Genomic DNA, 17,134 nt, shown 5'->3' with positions numbered 1-17,134 from the left:
TGTGTACTAGCAAGTGACAAATCAGATACGAATGACTGACCCCCTGGGCCATCCAAAGCCAAGATTAAGCCACCATTGGTACATGTAAGATACAGGAAGAGACATAAAGAACTGCCTTTATATTTCACATCACTTCTTGTGAGAGGGACGTGGCCATAGAAGTCGACCATGGAGGAGCTCAAGTGTAAGACCTCAGACTGCTTCCCTTAGATATCACATGGTGAGTGATAAGGCTGACTCCCCTTTTCCTTGGCTTTTCTGGACAGACCCCTTGGTTGAAGCCTCTGAACTCCTGCCTGGTTCAGACCAGGCTGGGGGGTAGTAACTATCCTTCCCTTTTTCCCCCTTTGCTCTCATTTCTTAATTTCTTCCTTCTATTGTAAAATAAACCACCATAAAATTCCATTCTGACTTGAGTATTTCATTGGGATTTAGAATTCAAATCCGTGAAGACCAACTAAAAATATATTCAGTACAACCATAAAATTTACCCCTTACAATGAGAAAGAATTCCAATTTCTATAAATCTTTCCTTCTACCCTTCCTCAGAAGCAGCAGGGATCAACCTGGCTTTACTGTTGCCACCACTGAAAAGGACAAATGGGTAGAAGAACCAGCGAGGGGAGAAGTGAATCTAAAAATCCAAACAGCAGGAAAATGCAGAATCCCCAAGAGTCTAAAGTCTCAAGTCAACCCTTGTAGACAAAGTTCAGGTGGTGTGATACCTCCAACTCTAGTCATTTGGCATGGATCAGGTAGTCTCACCCTTTCCAAAGAACCATTTCCTTGGAGAGGGAAGCACTTCCCATTGGAGGGAACCATATCTACTGGGTTGTCCAGGAGCAGAGCCAGGGAAGGTGAGGCATTAATTACAACAAGCACCACACAGCTATTGCTGTCCATTAGAACATTTATTTCTCAGGGAGAAAAAAGTTTCAGACAGTCATATTATAGTAGGTAAAATTAACTTTTGTCTTCTTTACAAGCATAGATTTTTCTCTTTTTTTAATTACCTCTCTTATACCATCTGATATAAACAATTCTAGAAAGCAAATAAAGTCACTTTCTACAATAAATAGAGCATCGTGTGCTTCTTCACAGCAGACTTGACAGTGACGCACGGCCCCAGTGCCACAGCAGGATCTGAGCCAATTCCTGTCCTAAAAGATCATTTTTAAAAAGAGAGACAGAGAGACAGAGAAAGGGGGCAGGGGAGAGACCCCCAAGATCTTAAAACACAGGTTTAGACAGAGGTCACAAAGTCCACAGCTGATTGACTACCTGGGGGAAAGCATTGGCTCCTTTCAATAAAATGGCACTCACTGTGTGAGTTTAAAAGATCCAGCCATACAATAGGGGGAAGGGGAGGTAGGGAGACTTTCAAGAAGGGAAACAATAGGCCTGAATAATTTAGAACAATATCTTACAACTATGTACATCACATCCTTCCCTATCCACACGGCTCTAGGCATTATATTATTATTTTACAAAAAACCCAAACCCCAGCCATTCTTTCAATGGTACATAGACCTGCTCTGTTGGTTTACCCTTAAACTCTGGCTCATGTCCCAAATGTATAAGTAGTGGTGGATGGGTATTTTGTTTTCTTCCCTTTTAAAAAGTCGACTGAGTAGAAATGGCAGTGATTTCCCCCCAGGATTTCATTTCATTCAAAATATCCCTATGAAAAATTTAAAACAATTAAAAAGAACGACAGGTTAAAAAGCAACTCAGCGCTTGGTGGTCTACAACCAGGCCCTGTGACTTTGGTGCTAGAGTGTAGGGGGGGGGGAAATGACTGGGGGTTAGGGGTGGCAGAGAACAGATATCAACACTTCTGGTTGACATTCCCAATTCACAGTTTTTTAGGGGTTGGGGAGGTGAGAGAGACACTGAACTGAAAGGTTTTCTGCAAGCTTTTATCCTCCTCTCCACCTGAGGATTCAGCTGCAGGAGTAGCAGGGAGGAGCAAGGCTGTGAAGAACAGGAGAGAGGCAAGGGGGACTGCTGGCACAACCTGAGGGCCTGACAAGCAGGGACCCTGTCCACTATGGAGGACACCATTGGTGAAAAGAGAGGAAAGAAGTGACCAGGGAAGGCAAAGGGAGTATCAGGACAGACACAAGCAGAGATCACCAAGAAACTTTTAAATGCTAAAGACATCCAATGTCTGAAGAAGAAAAAGTTCTTCACTCTCAGGACATCAAGTTAGGAAGTGGAGAAGTCTACTGCTGCAGCCTTGGCTAAGCCTCAGCTGCCCCAGGAAAAACAAAACCACAACACAGGGTGCTGGGATCCCTGCACTCTTCAGGGCCAAAATAACGAAGCCTAACTCTGCAGCAATACGTCTGCATCTGATTCTAGGTTTCACAGGGGGTGGATGTTTGAGATCACTGGTGTTTTGCTAGCTTCTGTCCTGGTGTTCTGGACAGGGGCACATCTGGCCACCTTGCCCTTTATAGCAGCTAGATCTATAGAGAAACTGAGGCTTGAAAAAAATATTTAATTTGGTGAGAGTATCTATCAGTTTGGCACAAGAATAAGGAAAGGGGCAAGAATGTGAGTGAGTGAGAGAAGAGGGGGAGAGAGGAAATCTTACAGAACGAGTGATGGGGAGTGAGCAGCAAGGAGGAGATACACAAGAGGAGCTCAGGGAGATTCTCCATGGGACTCTAGTGTATTTCCAGCACCCCTGGGACCAGGGTCAGATCCTTACTCACTCTGAGGTGTAGTGGGGGGGATAAGGGTGATGGCCCCTTGGGAAGCGATCCCAGGAGTCATCTTTCACAGCAGGGCCCATATCCCAGCTTCTGTCCCTGCCTCTAGCTGGCTCTCCAGTAAAACATCCTTCTGAAGGAGCCCAGCTAGGAATTTTTGGCACATGATAGGGCAGACCACGGGAGTCATGCTGTTGCCCACAACAGGACATTTCCCCATGGATTCTTCAGGCTCCAGCCCCCTATCCTCCACAGCACCAGGGAGAGGCTGTCTGCCATTCGTCCCACCATGGGGAGGGCTGGGTTCCCCACTCCAGGATCAGAAGCAAAGGCAGGCAGGCCACATCCCACTACCTTACAGGTAGCCAGAGGTGACAAAAGGATGATGACCCCGAACCCGGCTCAAGTGGATCATGGCACGGTCATAGGCCACTTGCACAGACTTGCGAATGCTGGTCTTACGGCCCTCCAGCATCTTCAACTTGTCCACGGTGTCTTCTACCCCTAGGGGAAGGACTTTGTCCCGGGGAAGCCATTGCCTGCAACCCAAACACAAAACCAGCCCTGCTTATCAGGTGTCCCAGAACAAAGGAAGTACCTTAATAGGTATTCTCTCCAAATTCTTTTTAGTTTAGAAGAATGTCATCATTTTTAAAAAAAGGATCCATTATTATGAATTATCTTTACTAATGTTCCTAGGGCCATCAATGCTTGGTCTCTCGGTCATATTCCTTCACACCACATACTATTTCTAATCTTAGAGCTGCCATCCCAGGAAAACAGGACAGAGAGGGTAAGTCTCACAAAGCCAGAGTAAGGGAGTAAAGGCGATGGAGTATGGTGAGGGACAAAACCTCGACTGAAATGAAATGAAGACAAACCCTGAAGGGTGTCTCAGAAGAAATTTCTGAAACAGGATTAAAAAAACAAAAACAAAAAATGGCTAGAGGGAAGGGTGGTATGTACACAGTGGTGTGAGGTTGGAGACAGCTGAACCCAGCTTGTTCCCAAGGCCCTTAGGAGATTAGATTTGCTTGAAGGGTTTTTAGTGCCCAGAACCAGATACCCATCTATCCTGGCCTACCTACTTAAAAGGCCCATCCACACAGTACTATACCAATCAAGTGGATAAAGCAACAGAGACTCATTATGTCAAGAAGACAAGATGGCACCTCTGGTTGACAAGGAAGATCTAAGTCACTCATACACAAGTCAGTTCACAGCTTCACCAAGGCAATGCAGATGGCCTACTAGCTGACTGCTTAGCCCATTAGCCCTAGGCCAGTTTCCAGATGCTAAGAGAAAAAGGGCATTTGGGCCTATAAAGGACACCCCAAGAGAGGTGGTACAAACACCAAATTCAAAATGTTGAAGGCATTTTACTAACGGAACAACTCCACCTCTTTGGAAATCAAGTGTCAGGGGAAAAGATGCAGGGAAAAATCTACTCAAAAAGGAAGAGATCGAAAGCTATGAGTGCTCACTCACCAGGTTCGCTTGTTGTCAAAGAAGAGGACGAGGAAGAGTTTCTCTCCAGCCTCGAGTTGCTTCTGCTCCCCTAGCTTTAGTACATCCAGTGGTGGGACAGGAATAGGTACACCATTGTGCAGAAGACCTTCACGGGGCATCTTGGGATCAATAATCTGGGAAGAAATAAAGAAAAAATGCTACTCCAACAAGAAGAGAAATGGAATCAGTATGTCTTCTCATTCAAGGAGTGGAAGTTCTTAATTGTTCATCTCCAAAGTTGTCCTTCAAAGAGTTTTAACCCTTGCCCACAGCTCTACTCAAAGAGACCTTGGTGACTTTATCTGCCCTGTTCCTCATTGCTTTAAAAAGGGAATCTTGAAGAAATTCTCTTTTGAAGTGCTCTTCTCTCTAAACCTCCCTTGACCACCAGGGCACAAGCCTGTTCCCAGAAAAGTATTACAGAGTACAAAGGAAAGTTTTGGGGAGAGTCCTTAATGTTGGGGCTCATAACTGAATGAGACTGTTCTTACTCTTGTGAGATAAACAAGTTGTTCTCATTATTTCTCAGATTCAATTAGGGCAAAGACAGTAAGGAACAACCTCTCTTTCTGCCTTTTTTCTTTTAAACTATCAAATTTCATTTCCGATGCCCCCTTAGAAGCTTAGGCATCTCAAATTCATGAAGGTCTTATTCTTGCAGCATGGGTGGGCGTTCGTGTGCCAGAGGATAAAGGGTTAATGTCACATTCATTCAAGGTCACACTCCCAGGAAAAGTATATTTCACAGACATAGTCAACTACATCAGTGTTTCACAATCTTCCCTGAAAAGGGTCTCAATAGATTTGATTAATCTCATTAATCTCAACAATCTTGGCTTTATGGACACAAAATATCTGGAGCTCCAAAAACAGACTTTATTTACCCACGAAGAAGATCCAGTTTACAAGGTTGAGGATCAGAGAGATAATAGAAAGGAGGCTCAACAGAACAGGGCTAATGCAAAGAAATGGGGCCCTAAAAATTCCCGCAAGGTAGCATAAGATCCTTCAGGGAAGGTACTATTTTCTTTTTTGTTTTCTTATTCCCAATGCCTAACATAGTGCCTTATACATAGGAGACACTTAATAAAAGTGAAGACATCTTATCCTGCCTACTTCCTCCTTTCCCCACTTTTCCATTAATTAGACTTTAAATGCTCATCATCACATTTGTCCTAACCCTAGCATCTTCACAGCAATAATCCTTTATTTGGCATTTTCTGCTTCTCAAGGCCCTCTCACATCTGCTTTTTTATTTTACCTTTACTCTGTACTATCTCCCCATTCAACAGATGAGCAAATGGAGACTTCAGCAGGTGACAGGAGGTGATCTGCTTGCCACAAGCTAGTGACAGAATTAGAACTCCTCTTCTCTTCCTCTCAAGCTGTTTTCATTCCACCAGGCTGCTGTTGCCACTGCCATCGCCTCTGCCACCACCTCCCTCTCACTGTTTAGTTACCCCTAGAGATCCAGAACAGCTGTCCGTGATTCTCCACACAATAATCCCAACAGCCACTTAGATAATCTGACTGAGGAAAGCTCTAGAGACTAAATAATACTTTCTTATACTACTCCTCACTCACCTTTGGATCTTTGCCACACTCTAAATTCCTCTTAAGATGCAGACCTGAAAAAAGGTTAAGGCTCCCCTAGGAGGAGACTTGCAATAATTACTCTTAGGAGGCCTGGACATGTGCCCAGCGAGGCATTCATTCCAAGCCATGCTTCCCATAGTGCAATTAGCTGAGCCCCAACATATGCAATCCTAGATCATAGGTCACAATTAAGATTGCTGGTTTGGGGGATAACCAGGTGGCTCAATGGGAACTGAGAATCAGGCCTAGAGCTGGGAGGTCTTGGGTTCAAATATGGCCTCAGATACTTCTTACCTGTATGACCCTGGCCAAGTCACTTAACCTCCATTGCCTAACCTTTACTAATTATCTGCCTTAGAACCAATACACAGTATTTAAATCATTTTTTTAATTGAAAAAAATGTTTAAAAGAATTAAAAAGATCACATGAAGGGGCAGAAGGGGCAGCTAGGTAGCACAGTGGATAACGTGCCAGGCCTGGGTTCAGATCTGACCTCACATTTCCTAGCTGTATGACCCTGGGCAAATCACTTCACCCCAACTGCCTAGCTCTTGCTATACTTCTGACTTAGAATTGATACTAAGACAGAAGGTAAGGGTTTTTAAAAAATCATAGGAGATGTGCTTTGTACTCTTTGGTTTGCACACTAAAAGAAGCTAATTATTTTGACAAAATTTAGTGAACTTGCAAATGTATAGCTCAAAAATAATTTCCCCAGTCTGTAAATAAAGTGAGCTAATCTGATCTTCCTAACTTGTCTTTTCAAACTTTTAAATGAAAGTATGATATTGGTCTTTTTTTATCTTCTAAGAAGTCACACATCTTTCAAACCCAGTTTTCAAATACTGCAAATTAGAAGCCTGTTTATAAGGCTTCAGTTCTGTTCAGTCCTGCTCACCTCAGGCCCCTCAAATTCTGAACCCCCTAGTAGTAAAAGTAATAACAGATACAAAATGATGATTTCGTACATGGCACACAAGTTCTCATCCCATTCTTGACTCTGTAGCTAAAGTCTGGACTAGAAACTCATCAATCAATAAACACTTACTAAGTGCCAACTATGTGCCAGGCACTAGCTAAGTACTGAAACCAGAAGTTTAGCTTCTGCCTTGGCCACTATCTTGCTTTGGGACATTCAAAGTAGATCATTTTACTCCTCTGAAAACACATCCGTTTTTTCATCTGCCTTACTTAATTTCCAGGACTTCTGGTGCAGGTCATCTAAGAACAACTGAAAGACCTTTGAATAATGGAAAATATAAAAGATTCTCACATTTAGCACGGAGCAGAGCTTGGACTCCTTTGCTGGAAGAAATGCCCAGATGCTAAAACACAAAAAGCCTAAATGTATCAATATTCTAATGGTCTGAAGCATCCAGACCAGGGGATAAGCTTTCTTTGGTGACAAAGGGCCCAAGTCACAACTGTTTTTATGAGATAAAACCCAGGGCAAAAGAGCCCATGGCAGGGACTCACCAATGCAGGGTAGGAAGGGTAGCCTCGGCACTTGGCCCACACCAGCTCCAAGGGCTCCAGGTCTGCATTATCTCCCAAAGGCATCAAAAGGCTTCTGCCTGGGGGTTGGGGGATGTGGTAAAGAGAAGGAGCAGAGACAGCTGACTCAAAATGACATTCAGATTCTCTATTTACCATCCCACCCCAACCCCTGGGGTGGCCCTATGGAGCCTTGGCATTTCCCCTCCCCTCAATTTCTCTACTTCAAGAAATTCCTTTAAAGACTGAGCCTCACCCCCACTCACTAAGCCACCCAAAAAGATGTCTCCATTGGCCAAGGAGAATTTAATTGTTTTACCACTTCAAGGAAGACTTATTAGAAAAGATAGGCAACGATTCTCATTCCCTCCACCCCAGGATCCCAGTCTGGACTCTCATCAGTACAGCTTCTCAGCTCCTTATCTGCAAAACATTCACAGAAGTGGCTGGGTGTTTGCTTGGAGATAAGAGGCCTGGGTAGGAGGCACCAAACTGCCTTGAAAAAGGATTGGTGGTGTAGCAATACCCTGCCCATCTCCTCAGGAAGCAAAAGTTGTAGCTCAGGTGGATTCATAGGGTAAGTAGGACCGGGCTGAGCAAGCCAGAAGTTGGTGTTTATATTTAGGGCAGGAGATCCTTAAAGAGCTTACTGCTAGCTCTTGTTGGAGATTATTTGCATATCCTATCCCTACATACTGGCATCAGTTTGTTGGAACAGAAATCCCAAAGAAAGCAGAGAATGGGTTTATTAACTTCCACTGTGCCATCACAAGTAGGTTCTTTCTCAATTGCCATTTCTGTAAGTAGTAGATAGAGGTTCATATTCAACCAGAAAAACTGAAAAAAAAAATTCTAGAGAATTATTTTTTCATAGACTTTCGCTGCTTCTGTTCTTCATTCTTAGCCAAATAAATAAGTAATATAATAAATAAATCCTCTGCCTTAAGGTAAGGGAAACATATAAACCTACCCATTTTATTCTTTTTAAGAACTTTGGAAAGTGTTGATAGAATCAAAGATGGAGTAGATGGGACCTTAAGGATCAACAAATACAACTTATCCCTGAAGCAACAACTTCACCACCACCTCCCAAGGCAGCTCAGTTCTTTTTAGGAATCACTCTAATTGTTAGGAGGTTCTCTCTATATCAAGCTAAATTCTGCTTTCCCTGAAATGTCCTATTGGTCCTAGTTCTGTCCTATGAGGTCAAGCAGACTAGTATAACCCTTCCATGAGAAATTTGATATGAGTTATTTGAACACTCCTATCTCTACCTAAAAACCTGTCTCTTCCAGGATAAACATCAATTCCTTCAGCTTTCTCCAGCTTTCAGAACCCTCAGCATTTGGTCTTCCTTCTCTGGAAGACTTCTACCATGTCAAAGTCCCTCTTATAATATAGTGCCCAGAAGAGACCTATTGCCTAGTGGTTTGAAAGAAAGGTAAAAAAGAAGCTGAAAGCACTGGCTAAAATGAAATTTAGAAATAGTAACAAAATTATACATGCTCTATCCTCTTCCAAATCATGAAAAGCAGGAGAGCTGGTTGCACTGCAAAGAGCTGGAACCAAGGGTACTGCTCTCCAAAGTGGAAGGAGAGTGAAATTCAGGTGGCCCACTTCTCAAGGTCCATACAACGACACTGGCCTTCAGAACAGCCCACTACCACAGAGGCAGACTTCTCAGATCTGGTCTGAATCATTGGTCTCACCTGAGCTGCTGTAGTCTGAGTCTCCATTTACACCTTCCAGAAAAGGGACTCGAGAAAGAGCCGGTTTTCCACGGCTTCGTTTCGGAGGAGTCAAACCACTGTATATACAAGAGCAAAAAGAGCAAACAAAACTATGACAAACCGACAATTCAGGTGCTTCATGCCTCTGACAGGTGAAGGGTATAACCACTTTCATTCTTTAATGCATTTCAATCTTTTATGCAGAAATACTCTGAATTGCAAGAAAATTGCTACAGGGTTGATATGCCTAAAATCCATGAGAATCTAAAATAAGAAGCTCTGGACCTAGAAGGGACCTCAAGAAGTAATTCTGTTCATTCCTCAGTCTCTAGAAAGACACACAAAACTGTTCCCAAATAAATGAAAAGGGAATTGATTCCATTGCCTCCTCTAGCTTTCCATTCTAGCCGCATTGTTCTTGCTATCTAACTAGAACTGCTGCTATTCAAGTTTTCTGTTAACAAAGTCTGAAAGTAAAGGTAGAGGTAAGTTTTCAGACCTCAAAAAGAAATTAAAGAAATATCCTGCTTTTATAGGTAGAGGAAAAATTGGGCTTTTTAAAGCTAAAAAGCACATCAACCATACTGGGAGAGAAAAATATAGGTTATAGAATATAGAATGGTTGGATAGTGCTTAACTAAGAGGCAATATATGGAATGATGAAAAGAGTACTAAACTTTGAGGCAAGAGGAGATCTGAAGATTCAGATCCTGACCCTATCACTTCCCTTTAGCTATACAGCCCTGAACGAATCACTTCCCATTTTTCAGCCAATTGTCTGACCGGTAAAAATGGAGATTTGGTCTACCTAATTCCTAAGATTCCTCTTTCTCTTGATATTGTTATACACCTCTAAGTATTATATTTAAGCAATATATAAAATTGTTTACCATCTCAATGTGAGTGGGGATGGGGAGGGAAAGAACTCAAGGATTAATATTATTTGAAAAATGTTAGAAACTGTTTTTTACATGTAATTGAAGAAAAATAAAGTTAAATTAAAAGCAACAACATAAAATAAAATCCATTATGGACAAGTGTTGTGTCATTGTATTATTGATTTTACATTGATAATGCATCATTGCATTATTGCTGGTTCTGGAGTCAGGAACACCAGAGTTCAAGTTCTGCCTCAAAGACTTTTATGATCTGTGTGACCCTAGGCAAGTCACTTGATCTGTCTACTTCAATTTCTTCATCTATAAAATAAGGATAATAAAAGCACCTGTCTTCCCTGGGTTATTATGTGGATCAAATAATATTTGTAAAGCATTGTGCAAATCTTAAAGTGTTATGTAAATGCTATTATGAGCTATTATAATGAATCAGAATCCTTTAAAGATGCAGATTCGTTATGCTAAAAGAAAGGACAATTAGCTTCATGTACAAAAAAGTTTTTGTCCCATAATCAAACTGCATTCCTTCAATCACCCTGCAAATGAAACCAGGTCAAGTAAACATGTCAATTCACAAAAAGCCCATCTGGAAAAACTCACAAAACATCAGTCCTAAAAGTGTCAGAGCCTAGAGTGTCACTTTCACCCTTCATTATTGAGACCTTTGTGATAGATTGTGATCTCTTTGATATGGGTATCCCTCTATCAACAAAAATCACACCTCATCTCTGTTCAACTATCCTATGTTTCTAGCCATATTCTCCTGTAAGTTCTCCATAGAGATTCCATTCATCTAACCTGGAACCTTCCTCTACATCTTTGACATTATGTGGATACCGATCCAACACAAGAATTATTGATCAATTATCCCTTAATGGTATTCTTTACGTCATTTCTCTTGCACATTTCTTCAGTGGTGATGGGATTCACCCCAAATCTCACAGCTTATCACTGAAAGAATAGTGGAATTAAAAAGACAGGCCTTGGATTCAAGGAGAACCTCGAGAGACATTAAAAACACTTTGCAATTCCCCAAAGACAATCCTCTTCAACTCTGGGGCTAACTCATTGTCCAAGTACAGGGTCTGTCCAACACATACACATACACACAAACACACACATATTTTATTTATACACACATAAAAATAATTTATATAACATTATATATTAATGTATTGAAACATGTATTTTTTACATATATAAAATACGCACATAATAACTTCTCAGATTTTTGGTGAAGATTCTAAACATTTGTCACAATTAAGAAATAGCCATTCTTTTAAGTTTCATATTTGTTATGTCCTCTAACCAAGGAAAATTTTTAGAATGGAGGAATATAGAACATGAGCTGGTTCCAACCATTTCACATAGCACCCTGGTATTATAGAACTTCTAGAAACATTGTAGCACCCCTTAGAAGCACATATTTTATATGGAGGAAAAAAGACCTCTTTGCCTTTCTTTAACTCTAGGTTCCTAAGTAAAGAGTTTTTCCTGTGTAACCTATGCTCGTGGTTTTCCCTTCAAGGCATGGCAGAGCACACTGTGCTACCAAGAAAGACAAAAAGCAAAAAAACAACAAAAAACCACCGTGTGTTTCAACAAGTGTGCATTCTTCAGCCTGCCGCTTTTCCTTCTCTCCTCTAGACTTTGCAAGGAGAGGGAGACCCAAATCTGACATGAAGAAATGAGACTTGAGCTGCAAACTCTGAAGAAAAGCCTTGATGCAGCATTTCAAGAATCAAGTTACTGCTAATGTAGGCAAATGGAAAAAAATCATTCTCTATGTAGAGAAATGAGAATAATTAACTTAGGAAAAAGAATGAAGAACAGAAAAAATACTGCAATTTGAGAAACATGCAGGAAGAGAAGAGAACAAGATCCTGGAGGTACTGCAATCTAAATGACAAGAAAAGAGAGCTGAAAGTCCAATAAGGTGAAGTCACCTCAACTGCAACTGCTGACCGTCTTGTCACCAATAGGCAAAGACAAAGAACCCTGGAAGTAGCAGCACTTCCTCAGACTATTAGTCCTGTTTCCATTCCTTCACAGTCATCATCAGGGAAGGCAACTCCCTCACCTACTTGACTGCCCCCAAAACTGTAGGCATGTGAGCCTTGCTAATGTAACAAGGCACCCTGGAAGATATAGGAAGTAGAACAGACCAGGTGAGTCAATCCACCACCTCCCCTCAAACTCTAATGAGGACATTCTAGGACCTAGAGAATTGGCAATGCTATTGGGCCCTAATGGCTCAGTAGCCAAGGTCATTATTCTGGAAAGAAACTTCTTTGGAGATTCATTCGACAACACTCTTAAAGGTGCTACAGTTACATCTATTGAAGCTCCAACAAAGTTCTTGGCACCAAAATCTTTAACACTGTCAAATGGTTCAATATTGCTCAGTAGATTGTGAGCCAGGCTCAGACAGGAGGTCCTAGGTTCAAATCTGGCCTCAGACACTTCCTAGCTGTGTGACCCTGGGCAAGTCACTTAACCCCCCATTGCCTAGCCTTTACTGCTCTTCTGTCTTGGAACCAATACAGTATTGATTCTAAAACAAAAGGCAAGGGTTTAAAGGGGGGGGAGGGGAAGGACATTGAAGAGAGTAAACAAAGATATCCCAGAACTTCTGGAAGGTCTTTTATGGGAAGATTAGTTGCATTATGTTCATCAAAGACTCTCTGAGAAACTGAAAACAGGTATCAGTTACAATCTAGGTTCTTGGCATTTGGTACTGTTAACTCAAATGTGTTTGTTACAAAATGGGAATAGGGAGTACAACTTGTTTGCATTATGTTTTTGTAAAAAAAAAAAAAGGCTGAACGTGTATTTTCAAACCAATTGTATTGTTCATTAATTTCTATCCAGAATAGGAAATTATTTCTGTGTCTTGTGGATAGATGAAATAACCTGCATTAGGAATAAAGAACTAGGTCTACCTCATAGCATATACAGTTAGTTGGTACAAGGACATTTATGCCTTTCTTAAGGGATAATACAACCATGGGGCAGGGAGGGGAGAAGTATTTTCTAATCTGTTAATATTCTATGCAATTTACTACTTTGTTTAGTTAAGTAAAACTGAGATTAGGATTCCTAAACCAATCCAACAAATGTTAGAGGGGATTTCTGATAGAGCTAGTCCATTAGGTATTCTCTCTATATAAAACAATTGATTTACAAATTTTTGTGAAATATAGACACATACAGACCTCCCATAGTAATGAAATACCTCTATGGGATATCCATCCAACTGTAGCCCAAGATGAATGATAGATATTTTTTACCCACTTGGTTGCTCCAGTATGGATAGTTAAGACAAACTTAAAGAGGTTATGGATCTTATTTAGGATACTCTAAAATTTTCTAGGACTTGATGCACATAGTGTATTGTCCACAAAAAGAATATCTATAAAACTTCTCTATTCATAGGGAATTCCTAATTTCTTTCAGTTCTGGATCCTTTTTGTTAGACAATCAAAACTTAAGTGACTTACCCAGGGTCACACAGTTAGAAAGTGACTTAGGCTGAATTTGAACTCAGATCTTCCTGACTCCAGAATCAGCATACTAACCACTGAGTCAGAGTTGCCTCTGCTGAGTATACATCTCCCTATTTTACGTGTCTCTTGTAGTAATCAGATGATATATCTTTCAAAAGTATTGTTGAATTTCCAGATGTGTGTTAAGACTCTTTTAGGTGGCATTTTGCTATATCAAATTAAGTTGTTTTCTTGTCAAATGATGAGATCTTGTATTATTTCCACCTATGTTAACTGTATGACAGTAAAGATATGGTCTGCTATAAAGTATCATTTGTGAAAGTCTCCTTGTTCCGCTTTCAAAGATGCCCTTGATATATGTGTGTATCTATAGATTTTTCATAAATGGAAAATAAAGACAGTGTAGTATTTATTATATTTTCTTGGTTAAACCATGATTCCAGAGTACCTATGATGAAATATAACGCCTACCTTTTGGCAGAGAAATAATGGATTCATCATACAGACTGACATATATTTTTGAATATTATCAACATAGGAATTTGTTTTAATAATGCATGTAGTATGAGGGTTTTGTTGTTTGGGGCAGTCAGGTGGTGCAGTGGTTAGAATGCTAGGCCTGAAGTCACGAAAAACTTAAATCTTCTTCAATTTCAATTATCCTTACTAGCTATGTGACCTTGGGCAAGTGACTTAACCCCTTTTGCCTAATGAATGAACAGAAGGAAGTGGCAAACTACTCCAATATCTTTGCCAAGAAAACTTAAATGGGATCACAAAGTCAGATGGGACTGAAATGACCAAAAAACAAGGATTTCATTTCTTCTTTTTTAAACAGAGAGGAGGTGTGAAAAGAGAAAACAGATTTTTGTTAACTGAAAAAATTGAAATTAAATGTAAAAAATGTTTTCCTGGTTACCTTACTTTGAAAATAGAAAAGTCTAATTATATTTCCCCCAAAGCTTTGGTACTCCTTTGCTCTTTCATTTGTGTTGAAAATTCATTTCCTCAAAATTGTATCACTTCCAGAAAGGACCTCCCCTGAAAACACTTAATTTAGCACATCCGTTTTTCCATCATTGCTTTCTTTAGTGCCATTTCTACTTCTTCATGCAGCATATCAAGGCTGCCATGTTGAGGCCAAATGTGGTAGTTCCATTATTACTGATGGAGAAAAGAGTTTAAAATCTTTCCAGAGTATTACCATTTTTCATCCCCTTGTTGTCCTCTTGGTTTTATCCTTAAATGCCCTTGGAATGATCATAATTAGATTGGTCTCTCTGTTACCAAACTTTTTGAAGACTTGTTTTCCCCTCCACTGATTCTTCCTTTTTTGTAAGTTCACATTGATAATAAACATCTACTGTCCTCTCTCCTCTATTAAATTTTACAAATGGATTTATAAATTGCTGATGTGCTTGGCTGCCATCTCTTTCCACTTAGCAAGATGGATCAAGTATTTACTGGCTAAAGTATTTATACGGCTCTTTTATGTCTCTGGGTTGGCAATTTATTTACACACTTAAACTTCCTTAGGAAATCATAATGTATCACACTGTTCTTTTATCCATTTCCCATTTCTTTGTGTCAGTTTAAGTAGATTGGGTTAAATTTGTCTCAAATGCATGCCATACCTTCTTATTTTTACTCCTTCTTTTAGACTGGTATCAATTTTGATCTTTAATAAGTCAATGGTCTAATTACAGAGGTAACTGATTCAGAATATATAGATTTCAGATTAGCAACCAGGTGTTTAATTGTTCTTTTGATTTTTTGTGAGGTTATTTGACATACATTATGTTCATAGCCTCTCACTTCTGTCTTCTTATAGACGTGAGGCTTCTATCAATAAGTCTTTGGGCTCTTTGTTTTATTCTTGAACCATTTCCTGCCCCCCAATATATTTTTGTATCATGCTCCCTACTGTCCACCTTTGAACTGAAATCACAGGCAACTTTTTGCAAATGTCTGTTATGGACAATGCAATGAGATAACCAAATATTCACAGGAATTGACAATATATATCTTAGACACACAATAAGACCAACATTCCTATAACTGTTTTATTTGCCTCTCCAAGGATGTAAAGTCCTTGATAGCAAAAACTGTTTGTTTTTTGAATCTGTTTCCCCAGAAACCTGGTATACAATAGATACTTAAGGATAATACTTGATTGATCCTTACATTTGGCTGATAACTTCCTTTTGCTTTTGGGTTCCATTATGGCTGGAATAGCAAGCTTGATAATTCAGTTCTTCCAGAAGTTATGGTCTACTTTTTGGTTTTGGATAAATTTCCCACTTAGAATAAAAATTGTTAACATTTAAAGACCTAAAAATTGTAATATTTAAGATCCTCTGTCCCCTTTATGCCACTCTGCCACCATCACTGCAGCAAGCAGAATAGGGCCCCCATAAGGATGTGGGCCATTTTATGTCCTTTAATTTGAATTTATCACCAAGTGGTCAGACTTGATCCTCTCAATACTTGGCCAGAACTGTAGTTTTAAAACTGGGAGACCTAAGGTTATCTAGGTAAACCCTCTCATTTTACATAAGGAAACTGAGGCTCAAGAGAGAGAAGTAACTTGCCAGAGGTCACACAGGCATTAAGTGGCAGAGTTGTGATTGTATAATTTTTAACCAAAGAAATTTCTATGGGGATTATCAATCATCTGCCAGTATGGTTTAAAATTTTGCTTACCAATTCAATTCACTTGGTTATACCAAAAGAATAAGTTGTTATTGTTTTTTTTTTTTCGCAAAGTCTAGGTTTCTGTTACTTTAAGGTGAATTCAAAATTAGTTTTCCTTTTTTATGTATTATAGGTAGCCAAAAAATTGCTCACTGAAGTTCTTGAAACTCTAAATTCTGAAATTTGTATTCAAAGGAAAAAATGTTGAGATAACTCCAGGAGTTTCTAATTCTTTTCTTGATCTTACATTCTTCCCTGCTCCCTTTTCACCCTGTGTTTTTGTTCAGCACTGATTACACAGTAGATGTTCAATAAACCCCTAGAGAATCAGAGGGCTAGAAAATATTTTGAAGAACTTAAATGATTTTAGAATTATTTCTGCCTATCCACTAAGCACTGGATTTAGAACCAGAGGTTCTGGGTCCAACTCTTGATTGGAAAAAAATCATTTCACTTCTCTGGGTCCCAGATTTATAATTTATAATCTCTAAGATTTCTTCAAGTTGAGTAGAAAAACAGAGAACCTTGAGACCTCTGAAAGATAGTTCAAAAGTCTCTGTAAGGATCCTTCCTAACAACAAAATCAGTCACCCTTCAAGACCCTTCTGCCAGGAGCTAGGGAGAGGGTTTAAAGTGTAAAGAAGGAAGAAGCCAATATCCAAATCCCAGCTTTCTGTTTTGAACTTATGTCTCCCATTTGGGCCCTTAACTAGAATGTAATTTTGTCCACTTGGCTCTTGGTCAGTTGTTATAACCATAATTTTCCACTTTCCCTCCCCAGGAGAGTGGCCCAAAGCCCTGGGGACCAAGGTCCTTGGGACCATGGATACACCCATGAAGTTATAGTCTTCTTGGCCCTAAAAACAAGAGCCAGTTGGAAAAAGAATGCAAAAACAAAGCAAAAAAAAAACAAATAAGCAAACCAAAAACAGGAACCACAACAGAAAATCAATCTGTTACTGAAGGGAAAAAACAAGAAGAGAAAAAAATG

At 40.0% G+C, this 17,134-nt stretch overlaps 1 protein-coding gene across 7 annotated transcripts in view; it reads right to left on the bottom strand.

The window, feature by feature from the left end:
- Positions 1-892: 892 nt before the first annotated feature.
- Positions 893-17,134, bottom strand: part of BRPF3 (bromodomain and PHD finger containing 3) — a 34,380-nt gene continuing 18,138 nt past the window's right edge. For all 7 annotated transcript variants that reach the window (XM_007483772.3, XM_001378743.4, XM_007483774.3 and 4 more), the window contains 4 exons: positions 9,027-9,124; positions 7,300-7,397; positions 4,206-4,360; positions 893-3,256 (listed from right to left, as the gene is read on the bottom strand). In XM_007483772.3, the coding sequence (XP_007483834.1) occupies positions 3,073-3,256; positions 4,206-4,360; positions 7,300-7,397; positions 9,027-9,124 (535 nt within the window). In that variant the 3' untranslated portion in view covers positions 893-3,072. The remainder of the gene's footprint in view (positions 3,257-4,205; positions 4,361-7,299; positions 7,398-9,026; positions 9,125-17,134) is intronic.

The sequence above is a fragment of the Monodelphis domestica genome, chromosome 2 (assembly GCF_027887165.1).
Source record: "Monodelphis domestica isolate mMonDom1 chromosome 2, mMonDom1.pri, whole genome shotgun sequence".
Taxonomy (NCBI): Eukaryota; Metazoa; Chordata; class Mammalia; order Didelphimorphia; family Didelphidae; genus Monodelphis; species Monodelphis domestica.
The sequence above is the reverse complement of the archived record's forward strand: the minus strand, read 5'-3'. Positions and strand labels throughout refer to the sequence as shown.